The sequence below is a fragment of the Heterodontus francisci genome, chromosome 18, assembly GCF_036365525.1.
Source record: "Heterodontus francisci isolate sHetFra1 chromosome 18, sHetFra1.hap1, whole genome shotgun sequence".
Lineage (NCBI taxonomy): Eukaryota > Metazoa > Chordata > Chondrichthyes > Heterodontiformes > Heterodontidae > Heterodontus > Heterodontus francisci.
The window spans coordinates 83450822-83470361 of record NC_090388.1 but is presented as its reverse complement, the minus strand read 5'-3'; the positions used below and the strand labels follow the sequence as shown (position 1 = coordinate 83470361).

Sequence of the window (19540 nt, the reverse complement as noted above, 5' to 3'; positions counted from 1 at the left end):
ACCCTGACCATGAGTGAATGTAACTATGTGCAGATAGAAAAAGATGCACTTGGAATCATCTTTGGAATCAAGACTACAACATTGAATATCGTACTTCAAAGCAGAAAGCTACAGCAGATGCACGGTTGCGTTTGCTGCATGAAGACGCAAAAGTAGGCTGTGAAGGTGCAATTTTCACAATCGGAGTTGTGGATGAGAACATCCCAATCACTGCAACTGAAACTGCAGCTTAAACCCGGAAAGAGCGAGTTTAAAAAAAAAACCTACGCACTGACTTTGAATAATTGGACAGATTTTGATCCGCAAACAGACGAAGAACTGAAACCATTCCACAATCGATGTAATAAGTTGGGATGTGAACAGGGATGCAATAAGTGGGGTCCCAGAGTAGTAGTACCTAGTTCTTTAAATGACAAGTTTCTGGCAGAACTTCATACTGAACACACGGGTATAGTTCATGTGAAATCCATAGCCAGAGGTTTTGTTTATTGTTCTCGTCAACACTGTGATCTAGAATCATTGATTAGCTAATGTACTATTTGTCAAAACTGCAGTAATAAACCACCAAAAACCATGGTCATGGGTGATTCGTCCATTTCAAAGAGTGCAAGTCAACTTTATGTAAAGGAAAGAGACTATTTCTTGGTGCTTACTGACAGTCACTCTAGGTGGATCACAGTAAAGCATATGTGTCAAAATACCAATGTTGAAAAGGCAATAGATGAGTTATGGTCCATTTTTGTTTGTCATGGTTTACCGGAGAAGCTTGTCTCAGGTAACAGCCCTTGATTTTGTTCTGCTCTGTTGCAGAATTTTATAAAACAAAATGGTATCAAACATACCCTCACTCCTCCATATCGTCCAGCATCAAATGGAGCAGCAGAAATATCTGTGAGAATAGTCAAGGAAGCAGAGATTGGCTAATTTTCTGCGAAAGTATCGAAGAACTCAACACTCAACGAGAGGGTATACACCCGCTGAATTCTTAATGAAGTAAAGATTAAGAACACATTTGAGTTTAGTTCTACCAAAGTTGAAAGAAAATAGTTGTCAGAAATGCCAGTACAACATAAACAAAAGACAACGTAGTTTCAGGAGAAATGAACATGTTCGTGTTCTGAGCCCCCCTCACAAGTCACACAAGTGGGATGTGGGGAATGTCGTAGAAGTTTGCGATACTAAGAGATACTTAGTTGAAATTGGTGGAAAAGTGAGAAGTAAGAATTGTTCATGTAGATCACATGATCCCAGCAAGGGATGATCCAAAACTTGAGCATGACTTACTTGACAGCGAGCTTTTGACAAAGTGTGAGCCAGTTTAGACTTTGGTGCCTGAAGTACCCAATGCAGAAAAAGAAACAAAATCTTCTGTAAGGCCTGAACTGAAACCAGACAGTTCAAAACCTGGCTCAACACCAAAACCTGTGAGAAGATCAGGAAGACTTCGTTTACCAGCTTGTTAGACTTGATTTATAGATATTGTTTAAAGAATAAGAGTCAGTTGTTATTTTGCCAAGTGTGTATATTCTCAAAGATATGTTTGCTTTTGAAGTTAATTAGATTTTTTTTAGATTAGATTCGAGATACAGCACTGAAACAGGCCCTTTGGCCCACCGAGTCTGTGCCGAACATCAACCACCCATTTATACTAATCCCACACTAATCGCATATTCCTACCAAACTTCCCCACCTGTCCCTATATTTCCCTACCACCTACCTATACTAGTGACAATTTATAATGGCCAATTTAACTATCAACCTGCAAGTCTTTTGGCTTGTGGGAGGAAACCGGAGCACCCGGAGAAAACCCACGCAGACACAGGGAGAACTTGCAAACTCCACACAGGCAGTGCCCGGAATCGAACCCGGGTCCCTGAAGCTGTGAGGCTGCGGTGCTAACCACTGTGCCACTGTGCCGCCTCATCCTTGTCGCCATAATCGGTTATATATTGGGAGGAACTTGTAAAGAAAGACAGACACCAAGATGGCGAGATCACATGTTTAATGATGTAAACACACACTGGGCATGCTCATTACACTAAGGAGCTGTTACAGCATGGGAGGGAGGAGTGCAGGGCATCACCACTGAGCTCCCAACCTGCTCCTACTTCACAGCTGTCTGGAGTGGGACCCCAGCTGTTTCGTCCATTCCTCATTTCTAGTCCAGAGATGAGTGGCCAATGATAGCACCCAAACTGCTGTCCTGACTGAGGTCAGCCAATGCAGCAGAGCCTGTTGATTGAAGCTGGGTTCCTCTGTGACTCAATGACACATCACTCATTGCTCAGGCAACCTGAGACAGGCATTTGGACGCATCCTGAGCAGGCTATTATGGGATGTTTATTATTTCCTGTCTCCCCACCCACCTCGTTCCTTGGACTTCACATGAAGTTCACACCAGTGCCAGAGTTGTAGGCTAGGCTGTATCTATATTACTAAAATCCAGATCAGATTTCCTTCCCGGTTCCTGTTGGACTAGGGTTGCCAAATTTGGACATAATTCTGGCAGTTTGATCACAGGACCTCCTGCCTCACCCAGTCAAACAGCCATTTCCCCCCCATCTCCAATGTTTTTATAAGTAACAAAACCAAAAGTAACAAAAACAAAAGGGAGAAAAACACACAAATGTTTTTAATGCCCCTCTGATCTTTCTCTGAGATGTTCACAGAAACTCGAATGGCCTCCTCTGGGCAACCCAGTGAAAGAGAGAAGGGGATTACATTGAGCTTCTCCCTACTCTCCAGGCAAACAACTCCTCACTGTTTCCAGCACAGAAGGAGACCATTCAGCTCATCATGTCTGTGCTGGCTGTCTTTGTGATTCCATGCCACTGAGAAGGAAACTTTCTAAATTCAGAAATTGGCCTATATATTCATTCCTTCTCCCTTTTAGATTGTGGCCTTTACTGTTCCAGAGCATTACATTCCATTCATTGTTGTCTGGTCTAACACTAGTGGAGACCTCAGCTTCATAACCTCCAAGGGTATCTGCAATTATCCTTGTTGAGGTGAGGGATGTCAGTGCAGGGGCATGCATGCAATATCAAACACACCGAGGGCAGGTATAGCACGGGTTAGATACAGAGTAAATCTCCCTCTGCACTGTCCCATCAAACACTACCAGGTTAAAGAGCTATGCCCACCCCAACATGTCTATGGAGGCCTGCGTAAAGGTAATGGCCGAGGTTGTCGACCCCTTGGCCATTGTTTCAGCCCTGAAGATGTACGGGAAGGCTGTGTTCTTCCTGAAGATCGAGTGGGCGGTGTCCCTGGCCCTGAGTAAGGGGGTCACTGCGGGGAGGGGGGGACCTTCTGCCGGTGGACATTTGAAAAGGTGCCACATCAAAGGTTATTACAGAAAATAAAAGCTCATGGTGTAGGGGGTAACATCATGGCATGATTGGAACATTGGCTAGCTAACAGGAAACAGTGAGTAGGCATAAAAGGACCATTTACTGGTTGGCAAGATGTAACGAGTGGTGTGCCACAGGGATCTGTGCTGGGGTCTCAACTTTTTACAATTTATATAAATGACTTGGATGAAGGGACCAAAGGTGTGGTTGCTAAATTTGCTGATGACACAAAGATAGGTAGGAAAGTAACTTGTGAAGAGGGCATAAGGAGGCTACAAAGGGATATAGATAGGATAAGTGAGTGGGCAAAGAGCTGGAAAATGGAGTATAATATGGGAAAGTGTGAAATTGTCCACTTTGGCAGGAAGAATTAAAAAGAAGCATATTATCTAAATGGTAAGAGATTGCAGAGCTCTGAGATACAGAGGGATCTGGGTGTCCTAGTGCATGAATCGCACTATTGTAAGTATGCAGGTACAGCAAGTAATTAGGAAAGCTAATAGAATGTTATCGTTTATTGCGAGGAGAATTGAAAACAAAAGTAGGGAGGTTAGGCTTCAGCTATACAGGGCATTGGTGAGACCACATCTGGAGTACTGTGTACAGTACTGGTTTCCTTATTTAAGGAAGAATGTAAATGTGTCGGAGGCAATACAGAGAAGGTTTACCAGACTAATACCTGGAATGGACAGGCTGTCTTACAAGGAAAGATTGGACAGGCTAGGCTTGTATCGGCTGGAATTTAGAAGAGTAAGAGGCGACTTGATTGAAACATATAAGATTCTGAGGGGTCTCGACAGGGTGGATGTGGAAAGGATGTTTCCCCTTGTGGGAGAATCTAGAACCAGGGGCCACTGTTTAAAAATAAGGAGTCACCCAATTAAGACAGAGATGAGGAGAAATATTTTTCTCTCACAGGGTTGTGAGTCTTTGGAATTCTTTTCCTCAAAAGGTGGTGGGAGCAGAGTCTTTAAATATTTTTAAGGCAGAGGTGGATAGATTCTTGATAAGCAAGGGGGTGGAAGGTTATTGGGGGTAGGTGGGAATGTGAACTGATTAGCTCCCTCAAATTGGTGGATGTCTGGCGGAATCTCCATCCAGAATCCAACGCCTTCACCTGAAGGTCTGGAGGAGGAGGGTCCCAAATCAACTGCCTCTACATTTCGCAGGCGTACGTGTCCCGCGTCTTGACGGCCTCCATGCGGCTAGTGCCATGCTTGGACCACCACCTGGTGTGGGCGGAGTTCACTCCGCTCCCTAAGAGGGCGGAGTCCACGTACTGGCACTTGAACAACCTACTGCTGGAGGACGAGCGATTCCGGGACTCGTTCTGTCAATTCTGGGCTGACTGGAGAAGGAAGCAGGGTGGCTTCCCCTCCTTCAGGTGATGGTGGGATGTGGGCAAGACACACATCCATGTCTTCTGTCAGGAACACGCGACGGGGTCGGCCATAAGGCGGAAAGCCGAGATCTGGTGCCGAGAGAGGGAGGTGCTCGACCTGGAGTCCTGCCTCGGTCAGGCTGTTCGCTGACCCAGCCCTGTGGCAGGCGTACAAAGAGAAGGGTGTGCCAAGGGACCTGCAGCTCATACGGTCCCGAGGCGCGTACGTGAGATTACGGATCAAAATCATGGAAGATTTTGACCGCACCTCACCCTTCTTCTACTCGCTGGAAAAATGGCGGCAGGTCCGTAAGTAGCTCGTCGAGCTGCTGGCCGATGACGGATCCTCCCTCATGGATCCGCAGGGAATGGGCCTTTTGGTCCATACCTATCACGGCACTTTGTTCTCTCTGGATCCGTCCAGCGAGGACGCCTGCAGTGTTTTGTGGGAGGACCTGCCGAAGGTCAGCCCGGAGGGCGCCGAAGGATTGGAGGTTCCGCTCATGTTGGCGGAGCTGACCAGCACCTTCCACCAGCTCTCAAGGAGCAAATTCTTGGGGCTGGATGGGCTGACCGTGGAGTTCCTCAGGGCGTTCTGGGACGTTCTGGAGGACGATTACGCGCAGGTCCTGGGGGAAAGCCTGGCGACCGGGGAGATGTCCCTCTCATGGCGCAGGGCAGTCATTGTCCTGCTGCCTAAGAGGGGCAATCTTTGTCTGCTTAAGAACTGGCGTCCGGTCTCCCTCCTCAGCATGGATTATAAGATCTTTGCCCAGGCCATGTCTACCCACCAGGGCTTCGTGCTGGCCAACATGATCCACCCCAACCAGTCTTACATGGTCCCGGGCCAATCCATCCAGGACAACATCCACCTGGTCTGGGACCTGATCCACCTTTCCCAGAGGACTGGTCTGTCAATCGCCTTTCCCTCAATTAGGAGAAGGCGTTTGACAGGGTGGATCACGAATATCTTTTCGGGACTCTGCGCGTGTTCGGACTTGGGCTGCATTTTGTGGCCCGGGTCTGACTTTTATACACCGCCGCGGAGTGTCTGTCAAAGTTAACGGGTCCTTGGCAGCGCCCCTTCGCTTTGGGAGAGGGGTGCGTCAGGGATGTCCCATGTCCAGCCAATTGTATACCATCTGCGTGGAGCCATTCCTGTTCCTGCTTCGCAGAAGGTTGACAGGTTTGGCTCCGCGCGAGCCGGCCATGCGGGTCGTCCTCTCGGCTTACACCGCTGACATGTTCCTCACAGTCACAGATCCCGTTGACTTGCGGAGGATGGGCAAGCGCCAGCAGACCTTTTCTGCCGTGTCCTCCGCGAGGATCAATTATGAGAAATGTTCCAGACTACTGGTGGGTCAGTGACGGGTGGACTCCCTACCAGAGGAGTTAACACCTTTTGCATGGAGCAGCATGCACTTCCTCTATCTGGGAGTCCACCTGAGGAAGCCTGGCCGGCAAACTGGCAGGAGTTGAAGGCAAAAGTCACCACTCGGCTGGGGCACTGGACTGTACTGCTCCAAGTGCTTTCTTATAGGGACCGAGTGCCGGTCATAAACCAACTGGTGGCCTCGATGCTGTGGTACTGGTTGCTCACTTTGGCCCCACTAATATCAGAAGAAGCTCGTTGATTTCTTCTGGGGCAAGAGGAAACACTAGGTCTCTACTGCGGTCCTGAGTCTCCCGATTGAGGAGGGCAGCCAGTTGCTGGTGTGTGTCCGCACCCAGGCTGCGACTGTCCACCTTTGGACCCTGCAGAGATACCTGTACGTCGCGCACCCTCCCAGATGGTGTACTGTGGGTGATGAGGGGGCTCAGGAGCGCGGAGCACTCCCGGCCAAGCTGACCCCCGCTTGGCTGGAACTGCTCATTGGACCCAGGCCCTGAAATCCTCCTCGGGAGCCGGTCCCAAACAACCTGAACCGCCTCTCGGAAATGCCCTCCGTGCTATTCTACATGGAACAGAAGGGTTTCCAATACAGGTTACTCCTGCACACTCTCCACTTCCTCGCCCTCCTCAGCCGCCCGGACACGCTGTGGCGGTCCGTGTTGCCATTTGGCAGCGAGGGGAAACTCCGGTGGAGATCTCTCTCTTTACATCGGGAACCTGGGGTGGAGGGTGCTGCACAGGGCAGTCTCGTGCAATAGACATTTAAGTAGGTTCACTGACTCCATGCCGTCTGTAATTTCTGCGGCCTGGAAGAGTCCGTGTTCCACGTATATATGGAGTGTGCGAGGTTGCAGCCCATCTTTGAGTATTTAAAGGGGCTACTCCTCAAGTATTTCAGCCCCAGCTCCTGATCTTTGGGCACCCGGCACGGAGGGGCTTGGGCCGGGAGGAGGATCTCCTCGTCGGTCTGCTCCTGGGCCTGGCCAAGGTAGCAATTCACAGGTCCAGGCTGCGGGCCGTCGGGGGTTCCGTCCACCCTGATTGTCTGCCCCTTTTCTGAGGTTATGTTCATGCCCGGGTGTCCCTGGAAAAGGAGCATGCAGTGTCCACTGGTTCGCTTGAGGCCTTCGCGACCGGTGGGCACTGAAGGGGCTGGAGTGTATCATCGATGCTGAGAATGGCATTTTAATTTGAGTTTTGTTTTATTTATCTTTTTTCATAAAGTTATTTATTTAAAATGTATATAAAGGGGGCCTAAGGAATAAGGGCCCCCTCAAGCAAAAAAAAAAGAATTAGATACAGAGTAAAGCTCCCTCTACACTAAAATAAAACTAATTAGATTCCGAATGCTCTGCAACAGGAAACAGCTCTAACAGCAGCACATCCTGTGGCCTTTCTGAGTGACTTTTGCTGTAGGCCCTTGCCCACTGGTGCTGCACTGAAACCCACCGAAGCTTATTTGCTCCTTGGTGTTCAACCCCAGCTCAGGCCTCAGTCTAGGCTCAGACCTCTTGTACTTCTTACCGTCTGGGCCTTATGTAGCTCCCTCTGTAGCTGCTGCTTCAGCTCCTCCTGCTGATTCATCCATTGGAGCTCCTTGGTACGCCAAAGGGCCTGGGCTTCTGCCTGTGCCTAGGATACCAAGCAAAGTTTTTATGATGCTGAGGAACTGAGACTGAGGAGAGCCCGAGCACAATTTGACTTTAGCTGCAATGGTTCTGGCAAGCGTGCTGCTTTGAAGGGAGGTGAGACCTGTGTATCCCATAATTGTGAAATGGGTGTGATTCCTCCTACAGAGGAATGTCCTGTCTGGACGCTGCACGAACCATTCGAGCAGCCCGCACAGGCGTGAAGGTGCCAGGCTCGATCCCCAGTGCATGCTGGGTTTGCTGATCTCAGCCGAGCAGGGGGAGGGCTACATTTGGCCTCAGAACCACTTGGGACGGTAGGAAAATCATTCAGCCTTCACCTGACTACTCTCCACTGACTTTGGTTGAAAAATATACATGTGTGTATGAGGAGTTGGCAGGGGGGGGAGGTGTGGGTGGGGGTGCATCAGGACAGGCCTGGGCCTCAGCTGTGATACCTCTCATGTCCTGAATTCGGATGCGAGCCCCAGGGTAGCAATGACCTCTGCCTCCAAAATGATACACAAAAGGAGCATGTAGAACCGGTCCTCTTGGGTCTCCAGGAGATGACTGCTGTGCTGTGGGCAGTAGCCATGCAGCAAGAGGCCGTTGCCAAGAGGATGAGTGTCAGGCCACAGTGAGGCCGGGATGGGAGGGGAGGAGATCGGAAGGGGTTTGGGAGGAGCACTGCAGTTCCTCATAGCTCCACGGTCAGCTAAATAACATTTTGTTTACAAAGTGATTACTGACAACGCAGCCGGCAGCTGACGTCATCAGACTGCGCCAAAATGCGCACATGCGCAGATTGGCTCGTACTGTCTGCACATGTGCTGCATTCCGCATTGCCAGGACTGGTTGGTGCATGCGCAGATGATGTCATCGCCTAACGCTGGGAGCCGGAGAGAGCAGGGTTGGGGGAAGCAGGGAGAGAGTGGGGGTGGGGGAAGCGCGGAGAGAGTGGGGGTGGGGGAAGCGCGGAGAGAGTGGGGGTGGGGAAAGCAGGGAGAGAGCTTGGTGGTGGTGGGTGCGCTCTCCTGCACCACCCCCCCCCCCCACCCCGCCCAGTGTCTGCTCGCTCTCCCTCACGTCCGCCCGCTTGCTCGCTCTCCACATCTGTCCACCCCCTCGCTCTCTCTCCGGCCCACCCACTCTCTCCCTCCGGCCATTGTGTCCTGCCATGTGTTTAGGTTGTCTTAGTGTGATTATTTGAGCAGCGCCATCTTTAGTCCTGGCAGCTGCCTGACGTCGCAGACTGTGACGTTTTAGTGGCACAGGCTGCATTTGCGCATGTTCCACTGCAGCGCCACCTGGCGGTTGTGTTGTCACCAAAAGCAGCCTTTTGTTTATGTTGGCAATCTTCAACCATATGTTTAAGGAGCAGGAGAGCAGGTATGACTGCATTAGGCCTAAGCACATGGATGGCGGCATGTGCTATGGTTACACACTCCAACACTCTCACCAACAGGAACACACGCTGACAAACAGGAACACTCACACACTCTCACACTCAAACAGGAACACTCACACACTCTCTCACTCAAACAGGAACACTCACACACTCTCACACTCAAACAGGAACACTCACACACTATCACACACTCACAAATAGGAACACACACACTCACTCACACGCTCACAAACAGGAACCCACACACTCACACTCACACACAAACAGGAACCCACACACTCACACACAGGAACACTCATACTCACACACTCACACACTCTCTCACTCTCATACTCAAACAGGAACACTCACACACTCACAAACAGGAACACGCACACTCACAAACAGGAACACTCACACTCACAAACAGGAACACTCACACTCACACACTCACAAAGAGGAACACTCACACTCACACACACTCACAGACTGGAACACTCACTTGTACACACTCACAAACAGGGTCATTCACGCTCATAGACAATCACACTGATATATGCACACTGGCAAGGTCAGGCATTGTTCAATATGGGAAATGGGCCTATATCCAGCAGTAAGTCCTGGATTCAATGGGGAAAGAGGCCTGGTTCCAGGCAGTTGCTGTGGAACTCCCTAACCAGTTTTGCTGGCTGGGCTCTCCTGCCCTGGAGTGAGTGCTGTCACAGTGCCTGCTTTACACTCAAAAAAGCGCAATACAATTTGCTAGGCCCTCACACTCAGGCTCAGACCTGGAAAATGGTCAGCTGGAGTCCCCACACCGGTCAAGCTGTCAGTGTGGGCAAGGGGGCATGGAAAGCAGGACAATGAGAGGAGCCCGTGAACTGACAGACCTGTCTGAACTGCTCCAGCTCCCACAGCTGCCTCTCCTTCTCTTGTTGCAGCTCCACCAGACACTCCTCCTCCACTTTCTTCTCCAGCTTCCTACGTGCGATCTGCTGTCTCTGCTCTCGGCGTTTCACCTTCTGCTCCTTGTGCAGGGAGCTTTTGTTCTCAGTCTGAAGCCAAATTGCAGCAGCAATACCTGCACAGCACATCAACACAAAGACTTTGGGACAATTCAACACTAACAAGTAACAAACACAAATCCGAAATTCCTAACCAGCATTCCCATTCCTGATTGGCATCCTCTGTGAGTGTTGGATCATGACGTGGTGATGTCACTGATCCCACACTCCTACAGGACAGCTGTGACCCACAAAAGTGTGGCTTGGAGTCAGGAAAACCCCAAATCTCCCTTTGACAAGCAACATGGCACTGCACAATTTCCTTTGATTGGCACCCTGGCACTGCACTCAGCATATACACCGACCACCACTGCACACCGCGGCTGCAGTGTGTACCACCTACAAGTTGCCTTGCAACTCATCAAGGCTCCTTAGACAGCACCTTCCAAACCCGCGACCTCTACCAAATAGAAGGACAAGGGCAGCAAATGCATGGGAACACCACCACCTGCAAGTTCCCCTCCAAGACACACACCATCCTGACTTGGAACTATATCGCTATTCCTTCACTGTCACTGGGACAAAATCCTAGAACTCCCTTCCTAACAGCACTGTGGGTGTATCTACACAGCACAGGTGGCAGCAGTTCAAGAAGGTGTCTCACCACCACCTTCTCAAGGGCAATTAGGGATGGACAATAAATGTGAGTGACACTCACATCCTGAGAATGTCGGAGTGATTCAGACAAAGGTCTGTGGAAATGTACCCCCTGATTCTGTTGCTGCATGGCAACAATGAACCTGCAGTCACACAGAGACAAACACTCACATTGATACACAATCTCACATTGATACAAACCTTCACATTGATACACACTCTCACATTGATACACAATCTCACATTGATACACACCTTCACATTGATACACACACTCACATGATACACAGTCTCACAGTGATACACACAATCAAATGATACACACTCTCACATTGATACACACAATCACATGATACACACTCTCACAGTGATACACACAATCACATGATACACACTCTCACATTGATACACACACTCACATGATACACACTCTCACATTGATACACACACTCACATGATACACAGTCTCACAGTGATACACACACTCACATGATACACACTCTCACAGTGATACACACAATCACATGATACACACTCTCACATTGATACACACAATCAAATGATACACACTCTCACAGTGATACACACAATCACATGATACACACTCTCACAGTGATACACACAATCACATGATACACACTCTCACATTGATACACACAATCACATGATACACACTCTCACAGAGATACACACAATCACATGATACACACTTTCACAGTGATACACACAATCACATGATACACACTCTCACATTGATACACACACTCACAAGATACACACACTCACATTGATACACACTCTCACATTGATACACACTCTCACATTGATACACACACTCACATGATACACAGTCTCACAGTGATACACACAATCACATGATACACACTCTCACATTGATACACACAATCACATGATACACACTCTCACAGTGATACACACAATCACATGATACACACACTCACATTGATACACACACTCACATGATACACACACTCACATGATACACACACTCACATTGATACACACACTCACATGATACACACACTCACATTGATACACACAACCAGATGATACACACTCTCACATTGATACACACACTCACATGATACACACACTCACATTGATACACACTCTCACATTGATACACACAATCAGATGATACACACTCTCACATTGATACACACAATCACATGATACACACTCTCACAGTGATACACACAATCAGATGATACACACTCTCACATTGATACACACACTCACATGATACACACACTCACATTGATACACACTCTCACATTAATACACACACTCACATTGATACACACTCTCACATTGATACACACACTCACATGATACACACTCTCACATTGATACACACACTCACATGATACACACGCTCACATGATACACACACTCACATTGATACACACACTCACATTGATACTGTCACATTGATCCACACACTCACATGATGCACACTCTCACATTGATACATACACTCACATGATACACACTCTCACATTGATACACACACTCACATGATACACACACTCACATTGATACTGTCACATTGATCCACACACTCACATGATGCACACTCTCACATTGATACATACACTCACATTGATACACACACTCACATTGATACTGTCACATTGATCCACACACTCACATTGATACACACTCTCACATTGATACATACACTCACATTGATACACACTCTCACATGGATACATACACTCACGTTGATACACACTCACCTTGATACACACACTCACATTGATACACACACTCACATGATACACACACTCACATTGATACAGACACTCACATTGAGACACACACTCACATTGATACACACACTCACATGATACACACACTCACTTTGAGACATACACTCACATTGAATCACACACTCACATTGATACACACACTCACATTGATACACACACTCACATTGATACAGACACTCACATTGAGACACACACTCACATTGATACACACACTCACATGATACACACACTCACTTTGAGACATACACTCACATTGAATCACACACTCACATTGATACATACACTCACATTGAATCACACACTCACATTGATACATACACTCACATTGATACACACTCTCACATGGATACATACACTCACATTGATACACACTCACCTTGATACACACACTCACATTGATACACACACTCACATGATACACACACTCACATTGATACATACACTCACATTGATACACACACTCACACTGATACATACACTCACATAATACACACACACATTGATACACACACTCACATGATACACACACTCACATTGATACATACACTTACATTGATACACACACTCACATTGATATACACACTCACATGATACACACACTCACATTGATACATACACTCACATGATACACACACTCACCTTGATACACACACTCACATTGATACACACACTCACATGATACACACACTCACATTGATACATACACTCACATTGATACACACACTCACACTGATACACACACTCACATAATACACACACACATTGATACACACACTCACATGATACACACACGCACAAATTGATACACACACTCCCATGATACACACACTCACATTGATACATACACTCACATTGATACACACACTCACATTGATACACACTCTCACATTGATACATGCACACACATGATACACACACTCACATTGATACATACACTCACATTGATACACACACTCACATGATACACACACACACATTGATACACACACTCAGATGATACACACACTCACATTGATACATACACTCACATTGATACACACACTCACATTGATACACACTCACAATGATACACACACGCACATTGATACACACTCTCACATTGATACACACTCTCACATTGATACACACACTCACACTGATAAACACACTCACATAATACACACACATTGATACACACACTCATATGATACACACACTCACATTGATACACACTTTCACATTGATACACACACTCACATGATACACACACTCACTTTGAGACATACACTCACATTGAATCACACACTCACATTGATACACACACTCACATTGATACACACACTCACATTGATACAGACACTCACATTGAGACACACACTCACATTGATACACACACTCACATGATACACACACTCACTTTGAGACATACACTCACATTGAATCACACACTCACATTGATACATACACTCACATTGAATCACACACTCACATTGATACATACACTCACATTGATACACACTCTCACATGGATACATACACTCACATTGATACACACTCACCTTGATACACACACTCACATTGATACACACACTCACATGATACACACACTCACATTGATACATACACTCACATTGATACACACACTCACACTGATACACACACTCACATAATACACACACACATTGATACACACACTCACATGATACACACACTCACATTGATACATACACTTACATTGATACACACACTCACATTGATATACACACTCACATGATACACACACTCACATTGATACATACACTCACATGATACACACACTCACCTTGATACACACACTCACATTGATACACACACTCACATGATACACACACTCACATTGATACATACACTCACATTGATACACACACTCACACTGATACACACACTCACATAATACACACACACATTGATACACACACTCACATGATACACACACGCACAAATTGATACACACACTCCCATGATACACACACTCACATTGATACATACACTCACATTGATACACACACTCACATTGATACACACTCTCACATTGATACATGCACACACATGATACACACACTCACATTGATACATACACTCACATTGATACACACACTCACATGATACACACACACACATTGATACACACACTCAGATGATACACACACTCACATTGATACATACACTCACATTGATACACACACTCACATTGATACACACTCACAATGATACACACACGCACATTGATACACACTCTCACATTGATACACACTCTCACATTGATACACACACTCACACTGATAAACACACTCACATAATACACACACATTGATACACACACTCATATGATACACACACTCACATTGATACACACTTTCACATTGATACACACACTCACATGATACACACACTCACTTTGAGACATACACTCACATTGATACACACACTCACACTGATACACACACTCACATTGATACACACTTTCACATTGATACATACACTCACATTGATACACACACTCACATTGATACACACACTCACATAATACACACACACATTGATACACACACTCACATGATACACACACTCACATTGATACATACACTTACATTGATACACACACTCACATTGATACACACTCTCACATTGATACATGCACTCACATGATACACACACTCACATTGATACATACACTCACATTGATACACACACTCACATGATACACACACATTGAAACACACACTCACATGATACACACACTCACATTGATACATACACTCACATTGATACACACATTCACATTGATACACACTCTCACATTGATACATACACTCACATTGATACACACACTCACATTGATACACACACTCACATGATACACACTCTCACATTGATATTGTCACATTGATACACACACTCACATGATACACACTCTCACATTGATACTGTCACATTGATCCACACACTCACATGATACACACACTCACTTTGATACATACACTCACATTGAATCACACACCCACATTGATACACACTCTCACATTGATACACACACTCACACTGATACACACACTCACATAATACACACACACATTGATACACACACTCACATTGATACATACACTCACATTGATACACACTCTCACATTGATACATACACTCACATTGATACACACTCACATTGATACACACACTCACATTGATACAGACACTCACATTGATACACACACTCACATTGATACACACACTCACATGATACACACACTCACTTTGATATATACACACACATTGAATCACACACCCACATTGATACACACTCTCACATTGATACATACACTCACATTGATACACACACTCACACTGATACACACACTCACATAATACACACACACATTGATACACACACTCACATGATACACACACTCACATTGATACATACACTTACATTGATACACACACTCACATTGATACACACTCTCACATTGATACATACACTCACATTGATACACACAGTCACACTGATACATACACTCACATGATACACACACTCACATTGATACATACACTCACTTTGATACACACACTCACATGAAACACACACACACACATTGATACACACTCTCACATTGATACATACACTCACATTGATACACACACTCACATTGATACACACACTGACATTGATACACACACTCACATGATACACACTCTCACATTGATATTGTCACATTGATCCACACACTCACATGATGCACACTCTCACATTGATACATACACCCACATTGATACACACTCTCACATTGATACATACACTCACATTGATACACACACTCACACTGATACACACACTCACATAATACACACACACAGTGATACACACACTCACATGATACACACACTCACATTGATACATACACTTACATTGATACACACACTCACATTGATACACACTCTCACATTGATACATGCACTCACATGATACACACACTCACATTGATACATACACTCATATTGATACACACACTCACATGATACACACACACACATTGAAACACAAACTCACATGATACACACACTCACATTGATACATACACTTACATTGATACACACACTCACATTGATACACACTCTCACATTGATACATGCACTCACATGATACACACACTCACATTGATACACACACTCACATGATACACACACACACATTGAAACACAAACTCACATGATACACACACTCACATTGATACATACACTTACATTGATACACACACTCACATTGATACACACTCTCACATTGATACATGCACTCACATGATACACACACTCACATTGATACACACACTCACATGATACACACACACACATTGAAACACAAACTCACATGATACACACACTCACATTGATACATGCACTCACATTGATACACACTCTCACATTGATACACACTCTCACATTGATACATACACTCACATTGATACACACACTCACATTGATACACACTCTCACATTGATATTGTCACATTGATACACAAACTCACATGATACACACACTCACATTGATACATGCACTCACATTGATACACACAATCACAAGATACACACTCTCACATTGAAACATACACTCACATTGATACATACACTCACATTGATACACACACTCACATGATACACACACTCACATTGAAACATACACTCACATTGATACATACACTCACATTGATACACACACTCACATGATACACACACTCACATGATACACAATCTCACAGTGATACACACAATCACAAGATACACACTCTCACATTGAAACATACACTCACATTGATACATACACTCACATTGATACATACACTCACATTGATACACACACTCACATGATACACACACTCACATTGAAACATACACTCACATTGATACATACACTCACATTGATACACACACTCACATGATACACACACTCACATGATACACACTCATATTGATACACACACTCACATGATACACACACTCACATTGATACATACACTCACATGATACACACTCTCACATTGATACACACACTCACATGATACACACACTCACATTGATACACACACTCACATGATACACACACTCACATGATACACACTCATATTGATACACACACTCACATGATACACACACTCACATTGATACATACACTCACATGATACACACTCTCACATTGATACACACACTCACATGATAAACACACTCACATTGATACACACACTCACATGATAAACACACTCACATTGATACACACACTCACATTGATACACACACTCACATGATACACACACTCACATGATACACACTCATATTGATACATACACTCACATTGATACACACACTCACGTTGATACACACTCTCACATTGATACACACACTCACATTGATACACACTCTCACATTGATACACACACTCACATTGATACACACACTCACATGATAAACACACTCACATTGATACATACACTCACATTGATACACACACTCACATTGATACACACTCTCACATTGATACACACACTCACATGATAAACACACTCACATTGATACATACACTCACATTGATACACACACTCACATTGATACAAACACTCACATGATACACCCAGTCACATTGATACATACACTCACATTGATACATACACTCACATTGATACACACACTCACATTGATACACACACTCACATTGATACACACTCACACTGATACACACACTCACATTGATACACACTCTCACATTGATACACACACTCACATGATACACACACTCACATTGATACATACACTCACATTGATACACACACTCACATTGATACACACTCTCACATTGACACACACACTCACATGATACACACTCTCACATGATACACACACTCACATTGATACATACACTCACATTGATACACACACTCACATTGATACACACACTCACATTGATACACACTCTCACATTGATACACACACTCACATGATACACACTCTCACATTGATACACACACTCACATGATACACACACTCACATTGATACATACACTCACATTGATACACACACTCACATTGATACATACTCTCACATTGATACACACACTCACATTGATACATACACTCACATTGATACACACACTCACATTGATACATACACTCACATTGATACACACACTCACATTGATACACACACTCACATTGATACACACTCTCACATTGATACACACACTCACATGATACACACTCTCACATTGATACACACACTCACATGATACACACACTCACATTGATACATACACTCACATTGATACACACACTCACATTGATACACACTCACAATGATACACACACGCACATTGATACACACTCACATTGATACACACACTCACATTGATACATACACTCACTTTTGATACACACACTCACATTGATACACATACTCACATTGATACATACACTCACATTGATACATACTCTCACATTGATGCACACACTCACATTGATACACACTCACAATGATACACACACGCACATTGATACACACTCACATTGATACACACACTCACATTGATACATACACTCACATTGATACACACACTCACATTGATACACACTCACAATGATACACACACGCACATTGATACACACTCACATTGATACACACACTCACATTGATACATACACTCACTTTTGATACACACACTCACATTGATACACACTCTCACATTGATACATACACTCACAGTAATAGACACACTCACATTGGTACACACTCTCACATTGATACAAACACTCACATGATACACACACTCACATTGATACACATACTCACATTGATACACACTCACAGTAATAGACACACTCACATTGGTACACACTCTCACATTGATACATACATTCACATTGATACACACTCTCACATTGATACA

General features: G+C 44.9%; 1 protein-coding gene across 2 annotated transcripts in view; it reads right to left on the bottom strand.

The window, feature by feature from the left end:
- Window positions 1-19540, bottom strand: part of LOC137379893 (differentially expressed in FDCP 6 homolog) — a 103983-nt gene that overhangs the window by 16652 nt on the left and 67791 nt on the right. For both annotated transcript variants that reach the window (XM_068051298.1, XM_068051299.1), the window contains 2 exons: window positions 10033-10223; window positions 7652-7759 (listed from right to left, as the gene is read on the bottom strand). In XM_068051298.1, the coding sequence (XP_067907399.1) occupies window positions 7652-7759; window positions 10033-10223 (299 nt within the window). The remainder of the gene's footprint in view (window positions 1-7651; window positions 7760-10032; window positions 10224-19540) is intronic.